This window comes from Chanodichthys erythropterus, chromosome 1 (assembly GCF_024489055.1).
Source record: "Chanodichthys erythropterus isolate Z2021 chromosome 1, ASM2448905v1, whole genome shotgun sequence".
Taxonomy (NCBI): domain Eukaryota; kingdom Metazoa; phylum Chordata; class Actinopteri; order Cypriniformes; family Xenocyprididae; genus Chanodichthys; species Chanodichthys erythropterus.
Genome location: NC_090221.1, coordinates 34761443 through 34777968, shown reverse-complemented (window position 1 = coordinate 34777968; position 16526 = coordinate 34761443). Strand labels below are relative to the sequence as shown.

At 39.8% G+C, this 16526-nt stretch overlaps 4 protein-coding genes across 5 annotated transcripts in view; all 4 read right to left on the bottom strand.

The window, feature by feature from the left end:
• The window catches only part of LOC137023409 (protocadherin gamma-A11-like), a 191596-nt gene that overhangs the window by 135839 nt on the left and 39231 nt on the right, over positions 1–16526 (bottom strand). The window contains exon 1 of one of the 2 annotated variants that reach the window (XM_067390763.1): positions 750–3125. The exons of the other annotated variant lie outside the window; for it this stretch is intronic. Coding sequence (XP_067246864.1) covers positions 750–3125 — 2376 coding nt within the window. Of the gene's footprint in view, positions 1–749; positions 3126–16526 lie in introns of those variants that run through there. 2 annotated transcript variants of the gene reach the window in all.
• On the bottom strand, positions 5404–7785 carry LOC137023048 (protocadherin gamma-A4-like). Its single transcript, XM_067389603.1, has one exon. The coding sequence runs from the start codon at positions 7783–7785 to the stop codon at positions 5404–5406; it is 2382 nt and encodes a 793-aa protein (XP_067245704.1).
• LOC137023004 (protocadherin beta-15-like) lies at positions 10054–12608 on the bottom strand. Its single transcript, XM_067389515.1, has one exon. The coding sequence runs from the start codon at positions 12526–12528 to the stop codon at positions 10054–10056; it is 2475 nt and encodes an 824-aa protein (XP_067245616.1). The 5' UTR covers positions 12529–12608.
• On the bottom strand, positions 14096–16504 carry LOC137022994 (protocadherin beta-16-like). Its single transcript, XM_067389505.1, has one exon. The coding sequence runs from the start codon at positions 16502–16504 to the stop codon at positions 14096–14098; it is 2409 nt and encodes an 802-aa protein (XP_067245606.1).

Below are 16526 nucleotides of genomic sequence, written 5' to 3'. Positions count from 1 at the left end.
ATAAGTTGATGTATAGGTTTTGTAAACTTTCTGGCTAACACTTCTTTTGAAAACAAGGCTTTAGTCATCAATGAATAACGTTAATGAAGCATGGTGGTACAAATCTGAATACACAGAGCTAAGCCATACATGACTTAAAATCGTGAATCAAGGGGAGAAAAAAAAAAAGACTTTCCGTCGTTTACAAAACTACAAGTTATGAACTACTCTACAATCTACATAATTTACCCAGAAAAAGCTTGTCTACATCAACAAAACAACTTTAAACTTTTAATCAGAAATTAATTAGCTAGTCAAGAAAAAATAAAAACTCAAACACGTATAACGCATCAATTCGTGAATCATGCATTGTCACTTACAACTGTTGCACATGACCAAACGAATAAAACTAATAATAATAATAATTTATACACAAATGAACAATCTCTGATATTAACTTGACACTCAAAATGTTTCTGTGGCTAAAATAATGCTCGAGTCACGTGATATTTTAAGTGCCTGTTGCCAAAGCATTTAACTTTGAACATAAATGCACACCGAATATGGAGGCCCAGAACACATTTAATAAATAAATAAGTAAAATAAAATAAGATAAAATAAAATAAAGCATTTTAATGAATCAGGTTTTGGTCTTTTAAGCGACTGTTGGCAGTGAAAGCGGTCAATTTTGAAAACAAATACACGTTTAAAATGGAGGTCCTGATAAAAATATATTTAAAATCAACAAATCCTTAAAACACTAGTCCTACCTGAAACGAGTCGCTCATTTCTGCATCAAGTCCTTCAAGATCATCCACAGCAGACTGAGTCTTTTTCAGAGTCAGGTCAGCAGTCAGTGTGCCCTCATTATAAGATCTGACGAACTTGAAGTCACTAGTGCGCGAGCCCGTGGTCAGGTACGCGTCATAATTGTAAGTGCTGCGGAGAGTTCCCGCGCCCTCCACCTCTGCGTAATTTGGAGGGAGATACGCGCTGGGAATGGCTACAGCTCCATCAAACAACAGTCTGGGCTTTCTCCTGCGACAAAACCTCACGGCCAGGATGATGATGATGAAGGTCAGGAAGAAAGTGGAAACGGACACCAGCGCGATGATCAAATAAAACGTCAGTTTGGAGCTGCTCTCGTCATGAGACATGTCTTTCAGTTCTGGAACTTCAGCCAAGTTATCTGATATGAGTAAATACAACGCGCACGTGGCTGAGAGAGAGGGCTGTCCGTTATCTCTCACGGACACAATAAGGTTCTGTTTCATGCTGTCAGATTCAGAAATGTCCCGCTGCGTCCTGATCTCCCCGCTGTGGACACCGATAGTGAAAAGTCCCGGATCAGTGGCTTTAATAATGTGATACGAGAGCCACGCGTTCTGGCCAGAATCCGCGTCCACGGAGATCACCTTGGAGACCAGAGAGCCCGCCTGAGCAGCTTTGGGCACCATCTCGGTCATGAAGGAGTTTCCCTCCGGAGAGGGGTATAATATCTGAGGGGAGTTGTCATTCTCATCCGATATGAAGACACTCACGCTCACGTTACTGCTCAGAGGAGGAGAACCGTTGTCTCTGGCTAACACGAGCACTTTGAAACTCTTCAGCTGTTCGTAATCAAACGACCTCACGGCATGAATGACCCCGGTGTCTCCGTTAATGGATAGAAAGGAGGACACCGGTGCGCCATTGACATCAGAGGACAACAGAGAATAAACTACAGTGCCATTCTGTCTCCAGTCCGGGTCTGTAGCTGATACTGAACAAATAGAGGAGCCCGGTTTGTTATTTTCTTGCACATGAGCTCTGTAATTGTGCTCCTGAAATACAGGTGGATTATCATTGACGTCAGCTACAGTCAAGTGAAGATTCTTAGTGGAAGATAAAGGCGGAGAGCCCTCATCAGTAGCAGTGATTGTAAGATTATAATCAGAGAGCAGCTCGCGGTCTAATTCACCTGTGGTCACCAGAGAATAGTAATTTTTGATTGAAGGAACGAGTTTAAATGGGACGTTCTGCTGAATGGAGCAGCGCACCTGTCCGTTATTCTCAGAGTCTCTGTCCTGAACATTAATGATGCCAACCTCTGTACCGGGGAACGCGTTCTCAGGAACGGGACTGTTCAGAGAATTAATTACTATTATAGGAGAGTTATCATTGACATCAGTAACATCTATTACGACAGTGCATCTACTTGCTAATCCTTGACCGTCTTTAGCTTGAATTGTCAGTTCAATTGAACTCTCCTCCTCATAATCAAAGAACCGTCTTAGTTTAATTTCACCAGACACTGCATCAAGGAAAAACATTTCCAGATGGCTTTCTGGTAAATGACCAAATTCATATGTCACTTCTCCATTTTGTCCCTCGTCAGCATCAGTAGCGCTCACTGTCAGCACTACAGTATCTACAGGAGAATTTTCAGGCAGACTGACTTTATAGACGGCCTGACTAAAGACTGGAGCATTATCATTAGCATCCAGCACAGTGACGTGTATGGCTACAGTACCTGATCTCGGTGGAGTCCCGCCGTCTACCGCAGTGAGAATTAATGTCACCTCTTTCTGCTGCTCACGATCCAACTCTTTATTAAGAACTAGCTCGCCATATTTTCTTCCATTTGCCCCCGTAAGCACACTCAGAATAAAATGGTCATTGTTTTGAAGTGTATATGACTGCACTGAATTCATACCAATATCCGCATCGTGGGCCTCATCTAATAAATAACGAGATCCTTTTAACGCTGATTCCTGTATTTCGAATTTTATTACGCTTTGTTTGAACTGTGGTGAATTATCATTTATGTCCTCAATATTGAGAATGAAGCGATGAAGCTCTAAAGGATTTTCCAGCACGAGCTCCTGTTTAATAACACATGAAGCTTTCTTTCCACAAATCTCCTCTCTGTCGATTCTCTCCGCTACGGTCAGTTCTCCAGTATTCAGATTAATGTCACAGTATCGTTTTCTGTTACCTTCAGTATCAATACGAGCCTTACGAGATGACAGTCTGTTCACATCGAGCCCGAGATCCTTTGCTATATTTCCAATCACAGATCCGCGTTTCATCTCCTCCGGGAAAGAATAGCTCACGTCTCCATAAGCGGTGTGCGCCATCAGCACGAAGAACAAAAGACCAAACATCTCGACAGCAAAGCAGAACATTTATAATGTTTCAGAAATTGATCAGAAATGAAATCCAGAAATACAAGTAGCCCTAACATGTAAAAAGAAACATAAGTCTATAAGCAGTGTCCGAAATACAGTCCAGTGATCCCCGTCGACGATTTTCTATAACAAGACGAGCTTGAAACTGTGTATGACATCAGAATCAGGGTGGAGAGATGTGTACTGAACACACACATGGTTTTGCAGGTGAACAGCGACACTGTGAGTTAAAAGAAGAAACTACATAAACATTATATATATATATATATATATATATATATATATATATATATATATATATATATATATATATATATATATATATATATATAATGTATTAAGTATTGGATATATAAAGAACCAGCCATTTCCAATAATAGGACATTTACAAAATAAACTTAATGGTATATTTTTATCATCCGAATGAAGTTTCATCTATAAACCATCAATATATCAAGGATACATGGATGAGAGAAAACGTAAAACTACTTAAAATATCAACATTTATAGATTCGATTACAAATCGCAGAATCTGGACACACATAGCCTACTAACGATCTCAAAATGATAATGATAATAATGATAATAATAATAATAATAATAATAATAATAATAATAATAATAATAATAATAATAATAAGATAGACAAAGGGATTATTCATCAGAATGAGACAGAAACTATAGATTTCTTACCACTAAAGATCACCAACAAAACTTTTAACCTATGCAAATCCAAAATAGTAGCTATAGTGAAAGATATATAAATACTTAAGTAAAAACACATCGATTTGTGAATCATGCCTCATGACTTACAACTGCCCACCTGACCAAAAAATATATAAATTTGAAGGCAACTTAACTCGTGGTACTTCTGTGATGTTAAAATGTCACGCATGCGTCTACAATAAAAGTACATGAAAGAGTCAAAAGATCTGTCAAGAACAGAGTCTGCTGCTAAAGAAAGTACTCAGTTTAAAACATAAATACATGATAAATCTGTAAATCAAACCATTCTTAAAAGAAACACTGCGTTAGTACAACGTCAAATAAAACACGATACACTGTCCTGCACTCAAATAACTCCATTTCATAGGCGAGTTAAGTCCACAGGTGTCTTCAAAAAAAGTTTGTGTAATGAAGTCTACGTAAATGGAGCTCCTAAAATATTTAATATTAAGGACACCACGATGAAAAAAAAGCTAAACGTTACAGAGTAATTTTTACAAAGTAATTTCTCATTCAGTTACAGAAAAGGCATAAAGAATTATATAATTTAAATGGACAAGCAAATTGACATGAAAAAAAAAAAGTTCCATTATTTTTCTTTAACTTTCTAAATAATTTCCAAATGTCGTTAATCCTTTCGAAATCAAGGCCCCAGTCACCAATAAAACAACGGTAATGAAACATGGAGATACAAATCTGAATAATACACAAATATAAATATGACATGACTTTAAATCGTGAATCAATGAAAAAAAACAAGTTGTGAGCTAAAATAATCCATGTCCAAACAAATAATTACAAAATTCTACAATACAAGCCTAACAATCAACACAAATGATCCCTTTCTTTAAGAGAAGAAGGAGACTAATCCCTACGAACACAGTTCGTTTTGAATACAAAACAGCAACTGCAACTTTAACATTTAGACTGGTTATACGAGAATATCGCGAAAACAGAAGAAAAACGGTAAACTTAATTTAAAAAATAATTTAAAAAAAAACCTTTTATTTCCGCATCAAGACCTTAAAGATAATTGACAATGGATATTTACTAAAAAAGATAATAAAATACAACTATTTGCAAATGCCTTTCTCAAGATACAAGATACACAAGATACATTTATTGAAGAAAAAAAAAATCAATAATCACAAACTTGGCTACACAGTTAACAAGAGATCAGACAGCACGCTGACTCAGATAACAGAAAAAGGCTTCTAAAATGTCGAAGCAAGTTCTTTGACTTTATAAAGTTTAGAGACAGGAAAAGAGAAAGACAAGAACAAAATTAAAATAAAAATGCTAATACGTAATACATCAATTCGTGAATCATGCATCGTGACTTACAATTGATAACTCATGACCAGAATAATCTAAAAATATTTATAATTATATAACAATTAATGTAGCTACTTTTCTGACTTCAACTTGTCCCTTAACAAATCTTCATTTGTTCTTTTCAAGAGCATGTTGCCAAATCAAAGCGGTCAACTTTGAACACAAATACACATTTATATTGAAGCCCAGACCATTAAACACAAAATAAATACTTTGTTGGTCCTACCTGAAACGAGTCGCTCATTTCTGCATCAAGTCCTTCAAGATCATCCACAGCAGACTGGGTCTTTTTCAGAGTCAGGTCAGCAGTCAGTGTGCCCTCATTATAAGATCTGACGAACTTGAAGTCACTAGTGCGCGAGCCCGTGGTCAGGTACGCGTCATAATTGTAAGTGCTGCGGAGAGTTCCCGCGCCCTCCACCTCTGCGTAATTTGGAGGGAGATACGCGCTGGGAATGGCTACAGCTCCATCAAACAACAGTCTGGGCTTTCTCCTGCGACAAAACCTCACGGCCAGGATGATGATGATGAAGGTCAGGAAGAAAGTGGAAACGGACACCAGCGCGATGATCAAATAAAACGTCAGTTTGGAGCTGCTCTCGTCATGAGACATGTCTTTCAGTTCTGGAACTTCAGCCAAGTTATCTGATATGAGTAAATACAACGCGCACGTGGCTGAGAGAGAGGGCTGTCCGTTATCTCTCACGGACACAATAAGGTTCTGCTTCATGCTGTCAGATTCAGAAATGTCCCGCTGCGTCCTGATCTCCCCGCTGTGGACACCGATAGTGAAAAGTCCCGGATCAGTGGCTTTAATAATGTGATACGAGAGCCACGCGTTCTGGCCAGAATCCGCGTCCACGGAGATCACCTTGGAGACCAGAGAGCCCGCCTGAGCAGCTTTGGGCACCATCTCGGTCATGAAGGAGTTTCCCTCCGGAGAGGGGTATAATATCTGAGGGGAGTTGTCATTCTCATCCGATATGAAGACACTCACGCTCACGTTACTGCTCAGAGGAGGAGAACCGTTGTCTCTGGCTAACACGAGCACTTTGAAACTCTTCAGCTGTTCGTAATCAAACGACCTCACGGCATGAATGACCCCGGTGTCTCCGTTAATGGATAGAAAGGAGGACACCGGTGCGCCATTGACATCAGAGGACAACAGAGAATAAACTACAGTGCCATTCTGTCTCCAGTCCGGGTCTGTAGCTGATACTGAACAAATAGAGGAGCCCGGTTTGTTATTTTCTTGCACATGAGCTCTGTAATTGTGCTCCTGAAATACAGGTGGATTATCATTGACGTCAGCTACAGTCAAGTGAAGATTCTTAGTGGAAGATAAAGGCGGAGAGCCCTCATCAGTAGCAGTGATTGTAAGATTATAATCAGAGAGCAGCTCGCGGTCTAATTCACCTGTGGTCACCAGAGAATAGTAATTTTTGATCGAAGGAACGAGTTTAAATGGGACGTTCTGCTGAATGGAGCAGCGCACCTGTCCGTTATTCTCAGAGTCTCTGTCCTGAACATTAATGATGCCAACCTCTGTACCTGGGAACGCGTTCTCAGGAACGGGACTATTGATAGACTTATTAATGATAACCGGAGCATTGTCATTAACATCTGTAATTTCTATCATTACCATTGAATACGATGTTAAACCTGCAGCATCTTTTGCTAAAACACGCAACTCATATGCTGATTTCTCTTCATAATCTAATTCTCCGATAACAGTTATTTCTCCAGTGTTGCGATTTAGCAAGAATAATCTCTTATCTTCCTCAGAAACATGACCAAATGCATACGTGACCTTTCCATTTTGTCCCTCATCAGCATCAGTAGCGCTCACTGTCAGCACTACAGTATCTACAGGAGAATTTTCAGGCAGACTGACTTTATAGACGGCCTGACTAAAGACTGGAGCATTATCATTAGCATCCAGCACAGTGACGTGTATGGCTACAGTACCTGATCTCGGTGGAGTCCCGCCGTCTACCGCAGTGAGAATTAATGTCACCTCTTTCTGCTGCTCACGATCCAACTCTTTGTTTAATACCAATTCACAGTGTTTCCCTGCTATATCGTTTGATTTAACATTTAAAACGAAATTCTCATTGCTTCCCAACGTGTAAGACTGAACAGAATTCTTTCCTATATCCGGGTCGTGCGCTTCCTCCAGTAAAAACCTTTCCCCTTTGTCCGCTGATTCCCTGATTTCCATTCTAATGACATCCTCGTCAAAATGCGGAGCGTTATCATTTATATCTTCAATGTGCAAACTAATTCGATGCAATTCCAAGGGATTCTCAAGCATAAGTTCTTGTTTAATAACACATGAAGCTTTCTTCCCACAAAGTCCCTCTCTGTCGATTCTCTCCGCTACGGTCAGTTCTCCAGTATTCAGATTAATGTCACAGTATCGTTTTCTGTTACCTTCAGTATCAATACGAGCCTTACGAGATGACAGTCTGTTCACATCGAGCCCGAGATCCTTTGCTATATTTCCAATCACAGATCCGCGTTTCATCTCCTCCGGGAAAGAATAGCTCACGTCTCCATAAGCGGTGTGCGCCATCATGACACAAAAGCAGAGCGAAAGCAGTAAAACAAATCCTGCGTTTCCATTCATTGTGACACAAACACAAAATATCTTCTACGTGGAAAAAGTGAAATAGTGAAGACCAAAAAATGTGCCAAAATGATAGGGGAAATCCCTATGCAATTAATAAACGAGTCAAATATACAAAGTCGATTATTCCTCTCCTCTCCTCTCTGCAGCAAACAGCTTCTTATAATCGAAAAAGTGGGTGGGGTGATATTATTTGTCTGTTCTACAAAGGTATACAGCGACGCCATGAGGCTGTAGGGAAGAATGGTTGCATGACATACCATTAAATGACATACTTTATAAATACATGCTCTGTTGTTTATGGAGGATACAGGAAGAAGTACTATTTCTCGTATTTATTGAGAGCTACTGTATGCAGTAAGGCGGTCAGCAAGTGCAGTTCTTTCGTTCAGCACCACGGACAAAAATACTAATGTGTTGAAATCAGTTACTACAGAGAGACATTCAAAAATGCAAGTCAAAAACATTTTAGCATGGTTTGAAATTACATCACAGTGAATTGTAAGGACACTAACTTAAAGTTCTAATGAAATAACAGCAAATCTGTCTGCAAATAAAAATGTGTCAAGAAGGAAAGGAAAAGGCTACATGATACTTGAATGCAAAACACCACTAAATGCTGTACCAATGCTGCATTTCTGTACATACAAACAAAACAATAACAAATCTATTTAACAAACAAGTAATCTCAGGACTTTGGAAAGATGCATGCATCCAAACATCAGACCAACAAGCACCTGAAATCGGTTAAAAGAGTATATTTCACAATATCAAAATAAACAACCAAATAACTTGTGTCATCAACAACAACAACAGTTAAAAGCAACATTTGGATCCAATGATTTCAATGTCTAAATAAAACCGTTTTTATAATAAAAAACTGAGATGCCAGTATGTTTTATTGAAAACAACAGGAAGTAAATAACTGAGTAAAAAGTATCATATTTTGATTAAATGTCATTACATTTGAGTAGATGACTGAATAACACCTGGTCTTAATGCTTGATTTCCTCACCCAAAAAAAATATTATATTAAAAGTAATAGTTTAACACTTACAATAAGGTTCATTAGTTAAACATTAGTTAATGTATTAACTAACAGGAACTAACCATGAGCAATACATTTGTTATTGTATTTACTAATGTTCATTAACGTTAGTTAATGAAAATAGAGTTCATTGTTCATGTTAATTCACAGTGCATTAACTAATGTTAACAAGATTTTAATAATGTATTAGTAAATGTTGAAATTAACAAAGATGAACAAATGCTGTATAAGTGCAGTTCATTTTTAGTCCATGTTAACTAATGTAGTTAACTAATGTTAACTAATGAGCCTTATTGGAAAGTGTTACCATAACAGCAAACAAATCATATTAAATAAAGGTCAATATTCTTATGCAGTTTTTAAGGTAAGACACCTCAAACTTAGAACAAATGGTGATATAATATTTACACTTAATCTTTACTGTCCATGGAGATAATGATTTTTATAATCAAACAATGGAATGTATTATTGATTTGTTTGAGTATTAAGATAATAAAGTATACAGTAAACATTTACTGGCCACCATGGATCAAAGAAAATCACCATCTAGAAATACTGTTAGAAAAATGCTAGACAGACAATTTGGCCAGAAGTATGTGGACAACCTCTTTCTGTTATCTTATTATTATTATTATTATTATAATAACTATTATTATTATTATTATTATTATTACAGTGAATTCTGCAAAGACAAAAATCTTAATGCTACAACATCGAATGATATTCTAGAGAATTGTGTGATTTCAACTTTGTTGCAACAAATGTGTCTAACGTGAAAGAACCTGACTGAAGTGGAACTTGACATCTAATGGAAGGTACTACCCATTACAATTCATCCCAAAGGTGTTCAATAGTGGTTCAGGTCTGGGTTTTGTGAAGGCCTGAACCACTGAAAGACCTAAAAGACTTGATCCATCTGAACCACGGAAAGACCTGAACTGCTATTGAACATCCTTTGGGGTTAACTGTAACGGGTAAGACCTTCAATGTGTTCAATGATACATTCCAGTGTTTCATTATCAAGTTCAGTCAATCTCAAAAGAATAACCCATACATATTTTAAACAGCTAAGACAAAAATACTTAAAAATAAGTAATGTAAAATTCAAAATACTTTAAAAAATATGGTCGTTCCACTATGGGAAAAGCTGTGATCATTCAGTCTATTCACACAGTGAGCAGGAATCTAAAAAGGAGGAGAATGAAGGATGCTCCGGTACCATATAGGACCATAAAAACACCTACCTCTGAAAAAGGAATCATGTCTCCATCAAGCCCTTCAAGATCATCCACAGCAGACTGAGTCTTTTTCAGAGTCAGGTCAGCAGTCAGTGTGCCCTCATTATAAGATCTGACGAACTTGAAGTCACTAGTGCGCGAGCCCGTGGTCAGGTACGCGTCATAATTGTAAGTGCTGCGGAGAGTTCCCGCGCCCTCCACCTCTGCGTAATTTGGAGGGAGATACGCGCTGGGAATGGCTACAGCTCCATCAAACAACAGTCTGGGCTTTCTCCTGCGACAAAACCTCACGGCCAGGATGATGATGATGAAGGTCAGGAAGAAAGTGGAAACGGACACCAGCGCGATGATCAGATAAAACGTCAGTTTGGAGCTGCTCTCGTCATGAGACATGTCTTTCAGTTCTGGAACTTCAGCCAAGTTATCTGATATGAGTAAATACAACGCGCACGTGGCTGAGAGAGAGGGCTGTCCGTTATCTCTCACGGACACAATAAGGTTCTGTTTCATGCTGTCAGATTCAGAAATGTCCCGCTGCGTCCTGATCTCCCCGCTGTGGACACCGATAGTGAAAAGTCCCGGATCAGTGGCTTTAATAATGTGATACGAGAGCCACGCGTTCTGGCCAGAATCCGCGTCCACGGAGATCACCTTGGAGACCAGAGAGCCCGCCTGAGCAGCTTTGGGCACCATCTCGGTCATGAAGGAGTTTCCCTCCGGAGAGGGGTATAATATCTGAGGGGAGTTGTCATTCTCATCCGATATGAAGACACTCACGCTCACGTTACTGCTCAGAGGAGGAGAACCGTTGTCTCTGGCTAACACGAGCACTTTGAAACTCTTCAGCTGTTCGTAATCAAACGATCTCACGGCATGAATGACCCCGGTGTCTCCGTTAATGGATAGAAAGGAGGACACCGGTGCGCCATTGACATCAGAGGACAACAGAGAATAAACTACAGTGCCATTCTGTCTCCAGTCCGGGTCTGTAGCTGATACTGAACAAATAGAGGAGCCCGGTTTGTTATTTTCTTGCACATGAGCTCTGTAATTGTGCTCCTGAAATACAGGTGGATTATCATTGACGTCAGCTACAGTCAAGTGAAGATTCTTAGTGGAAGATAAAGGCGGAGAGCCCTCATCAGTAGCAGTGATTGTAAGATTATAATCAGAGAGCAGCTCGCGGTCTAATTCACCTGTGGTCACCAGAGAATAGTAATTTTTGATCGAAGGAACGAGTTTAAATGGGACGTTCTGCTGAATGGAGCAGCGCACCTGTCCGTTATTCTCAGAGTCTCTGTCCTGAACATTAATGATGCCAACCTCTGTACCGGGGAACGCGTTCTCAGGAACGGGACTGTTCAGAGAATTAATTACTATTATAGGAGCGTTATCATTGACATCAGTAACATCTATTACTACAGTGCATCTACTTGCTAATCGTTGACCATCTTTAGCTTGAATTGTCAGTTCAATTGAACTCTCCTCCTCATAATCAAAGAACCGTCTTAATTTAATTTCACCAGACACTGCATCAAGGAAAAACATTTCCAGATGGCTTTCTGGTAAATGACCAAATTCATAAGTCACCTCTCCATTTTGTCCCTCGTCAGCATCAGTAGCGCTCACTGTCAGCACTACAGTATCTACAGGAGAATTTTCAGGCAGACTGACTTTATAGACGGCCTGACTAAAGACTGGAGCATTATCATTAGCATCCAGCACAGTGACGTGTATGGCTACAGTACCTGATCTCGGTGGAGTCCCGCCGTCTACCGCAGTGAGAATTAATGTCACCTCTTTCTGCTGCTCACGATCTAGCTCTTTATTCAGCACGAGCTCGTCATATTTCCCTCCGTTTGCCCCCGTAAGCACACTCAGAATAAAATGGTCATTGTTTTGAAGTGTATATGACTGCACTGAATTAATTCCAATATCTGCATCGTGGGCCTCATCTAATAAATAACGAGATCCTTTTAACGCTGATTCCCGAATTTCGAATTGTATTACGCTTTGTTTGAACTGTGGTGAATTATCATTTATGTCTTCAATATTGAGAATGAAGCGATGAAGCTCTAAAGGATTTTCCAGCACGAGCTCCTGTTTAATAACACATGAAGCTTTCTTTCCACAAAGACTCTCTCTGTCAATTCTCTCCGCTACGGTCAGTTCTCCAGTATTCAGATTAATGTCACAGTATCGTTTTCTGTTACCTTCAGTATCAATGCGAGCCTTACGAGATGACAGTCTGTTCACATCGAGCCCGAGATCCTTTGCTATATTTCCAATCACAGATCCGCGTTTCATCTCCTCCGGGAAAGAATAGCTCACGTCTCCATAAGCGGTGTGCGCCATCAGCACGAAGAACAAAAGACCAAACATCTCGACAGCAAAGCAGAACATTTATAATGTTTCAGAAATTGATCAGAAATGAAATCCAGAAATACAAGTAGCCCTAACATGTAAAAAGAAACATAAGTCTATAAGCAGTGTCCGAAATACAGTCCTTTGATCTCCGTCGACGATTTTCTATAACAAGACGAGCTTGAAACTGTGTATGACATCAGAATCAGGGTGGAGAGATGTGTACTGAACACACACATGGTTTTGCAGGTGAACAGCGACACTGTGAGTTAAAAGAAGAAACTACAAAAAAAAAAAAAAAAAAAAAAAAATTACGTGTCGGATAATACAAAGAACTCTCGTTATATACTTAAAATTGTTTAGCAAAACAAGAGCCAGCAGCAACATTTTTTGAAGAGTGAGAGGGAATCACGACCACAGTATGTGTAGTATACAAAAAACAAAAGCTATAGCAGGATGGAGTGGTGTAAGCAATAAGGAGGGGGAAAAGTAACACACCCAAACACCAAGAGTAAATGACAGTGCAGCACCACGGACAGCGACAAGGAAACCCTGCCCTATGCCATTTCCATTCAGACTAAAGACATTTACAGAATTACACTCAGTGGCATATTTATGTCATACGAATTTAATTCCATCTATAAACCATCAATATATAAAAGAGACATGGATGAGAGAAAACGTAAAACTACTTACAAATATCCACATTTATAGATTCGATTACAAATAGCAGAATCTATGGACACGTATCCGACTAATGATCTCAAAAAAAAAAAAAAAAAAAAAAAAACGAAGAAGAAAATAGACAGGATTATTTAACAGTGTGAGACAGAAACTAGATTTCTTACCTCTAAAGATCACCAACAAACAACTTTTAACATTTTTAACTCCAAAATAGTAGCTAGTGAAAAAACAAACAAACAAATATTTTAAATAAGTAAAAACACATCGATTTGTGAATCATGCCTCATGACCTACAACTACCCACCTGAACAAAAAATATATAAAGTTGAAGGCAACTTAACGCGTGGTACTTTTCTGATGTCAAAATGTCACGCATGCGTCTACAATGAAAGTACATGAAAGAGCCAAAACATTTGTCAAGAACAGAGTCTGCTGCTAAAGAAAGTACTCAGTTTAGAACACAAATACATGATAAATCTGTAAATCAAACCATTCCTAATACAACTATTTATTAACAAATACATTTCGCATAAAGGACTCATCGATAAGTTGAATAAAAAAAAAAGAAAAAAAAAAATCAATAATCACAAACTTGGCTACACAGTTAACAAGAGATCAGACAGCACGCTGACTCAGATAACAGAAAAAGGCTTCTAAAAGGTCGAAACATGTTCTTTGACTTTATAAAGTTTAGAGACAGGAAAAGAGAAAGGAGAAAGACAAGAACAAAAATAAAATGTAAAAAAAAAAAAAAAATAGATAAAAACGCTAATACGTAAAACATAAATTCGTGAATCATGCATCATGACTTACAGTTGATAACTCGTGAGAAGAATAATCTAATCTAGAATAATCAAGCCTGTTGCCAATCAAAGCGGTCAATTTTGAACACAAATACACATTAATATGGAAGCCCAGACCATTAAACACAAAATAAATACTTTGTTGGTCCTACCTGAAACGAGTCGCTCATTTCTGCATCAAGCCCTTCAAGATCATCCACAGCAGACTGAGTCTTTTTCAGAGTCAGGTCAGCAGTCAGTGTGCCCTCATTATAAGATCTGACGAACTTGAAGTCACTAGTGCGCGAGCCCGTGGTCAGGTACGCGTCATAATTGTAAGTGCTGCGGAGAGTTCCCGCGCCCTCCACCTCTGCGTAATTTGGAGGGAGATACGCGCTGGGAATGGCTACAGCTCCATCAAACAACAGTCTGGGCTTTCTCCTGCGACAAAACCTCACGGCCAGGATGATGATGATGAAGGTCAGGAAGAAAGTGGAAACGGACACCAGCGCGATGATCAAATAAAACGTCAGTTTGGAGCTGCTCTCGTCATGAGACATGTCTTTCAGTTCTGGAACTTCAGCCAAGTTATCTGATATGAGTAAATACAACGCGCACGTGGCTGAGAGAGAGGGCTGTCCGTTATCTCTCACGGACACAATAAGGTTCTGTTTCATGCTGTCAGATTCAGAAATGTCCCGCTGCGTCCTGATCTCCCCGCTGTGGACACCGATAGTGAAAAGTCCCGGATCAGTGGCTTTAATAATGTGATACGAGAGCCACGCGTTCTGGCCAGAATCCGCGTCCACGGCGATCACCTTGGAGACCAGGGAGCCCGCCTGAGCAGCTTTGGGCACCATCTCGGTCATGAAGGAGTTTCCCTCCGGAGAGGGGTATAATATCTGAGGGGAGTTGTCATTCTCATCCGATATGAAGACACTCACGCTCACGTTACTGCTCAGAGGAGGAGAACCGTTGTCTCTGGCTAACACGAGCACTTTGAAACTCTTCAGCTGTTCGTAATCAAACGACCTCACGGCATGAATGACCCCGGTGTCTCCGTTAATGGATAGAAAGGAGGACACCGGTGCGCCATTGACATCAGAGGACAACAGAGAATAAACTACAGTGCCATTCTGTCTCCAGTCCGGGTCTGTAGCTGATACTGAACAAATAGAGGAGCCCGGTTTGTTATTTTCTTGCACATGAGCTCTGTAATTGTGCTCCTGAAATACAGGTGGATTATCATTGACGTCAGCTACAGTCAAGTGAAGATTCTTAGTGGAAGATAAAGGCGGAGAGCCCTCATCAGTAGCAGTGATTGTAAGATTATAATCAGAGAGCAGCTCGCGGTCTAATTCACCTGTGGTCACCAGAGAATAGTAATTTTTGATCGAAGGAACGAGTTTAAATGGGACGTTCTGCTGAATGGAGCAGCGCACCTGTCCGTTATTCTCAGAGTCTCTGTCCTGAACATTAATGATGCCAACCTCTGTACCGGGGAACGCGTTCTCAGGAACGGGACTATTCAAAGATTTGATTATAAGAATGGGGGGATTGTCATTTATGTCAGTAATTTCTATTACCACTTTTGCGTCTGAGGAAAGACCATACCCATCCTTAGCCTCAACAATAATTTCATATCTTGATTCATCTTCAAAATCTATTGGTCCTTTCACGGAAATTTGCCCAGTCTGATGATCCAATGAAAAAGATTCTTTTGAATATTCGGATAAATGACCAAATTCATAAGTCACCTCTCCATTTTGTCCCTCGTCAGCATCAGTAGCGCTCACTGTCAGCACTACAGTATCTAGAGGAGAATTTTCAGGCAGACTGACTTTATAGACGGCCTGACTAAAGACTGGAGCATTATCATTAGCATCCAGCACAGTGACGTGTATGGCTACAGTACCTGATCTCGGTGGAGTCCCGCCGTCTACCGCAGTGAGAATTAATGTCACCTCTTTCTGCTGCTCACGATCCAACTCTTTATCCAACACTAATTCGACATACTTGCCTCCATCTGTCTTTGAATTCACTGCTAAAATAAAATTTAAATTTCTCTCTAATATGTATGTTTGCACTGAATTGTGGCCGACATCTGCATCACGAGCCTCAATGACACGAAAACGAGCCCCTTTATCGGCACTTTCACTTATTTCGAGCTTGATTACATCTTTGGGAAATACTGGCGCATTATCATTAATGTCTTGGATTTGTAGAACAACGCGATGCGATTCCAAAGGATTTTCTAATACAAATTCAAAATTAAGCGCACAAGAAAGCCTCTCCTTACAAAGTCCCTCTCTATCTATCCGATCGGCCACTATCAATTCTCCCGTATTCAGATTAATGTCACAGTATCGTTTTCTGTTACCTTCAGTATCAATACGAGCCTTACGAGATGACAGTCTGTTCACATCGAGCCCGAGATCCTTTGCTATATTTCCAATCACAGATCCGCGTTTCATCTCCTCCGGGAAAGAATAGCTCACGTCTCCATAAGCGGTGTGCGCCATCAGCACGAAGAACAAAAGACCAAACATCTCGACAGCAGAGCAGAACCTT

Coding starts and splice junctions, on each gene's coding strand:
- LOC137023004 (XM_067389515.1), bottom strand. CDS start 12,528: ATGTTCTGCTTTGCTGTCGAGATGTTTGGTCTTTTGTTCTTCGTGCTG.
- LOC137023048 (XM_067389603.1), bottom strand. CDS start 7,785: ATGGCGCACACCGCTTATGGAGACGTGAGCTATTCTTTCCCGGAGGAG.
- LOC137022994 (XM_067389505.1), bottom strand. CDS start 16,504: ATGTTTGGTCTTTTGTTCTTCGTGCTGATGGCGCACACCGCTTATGGA.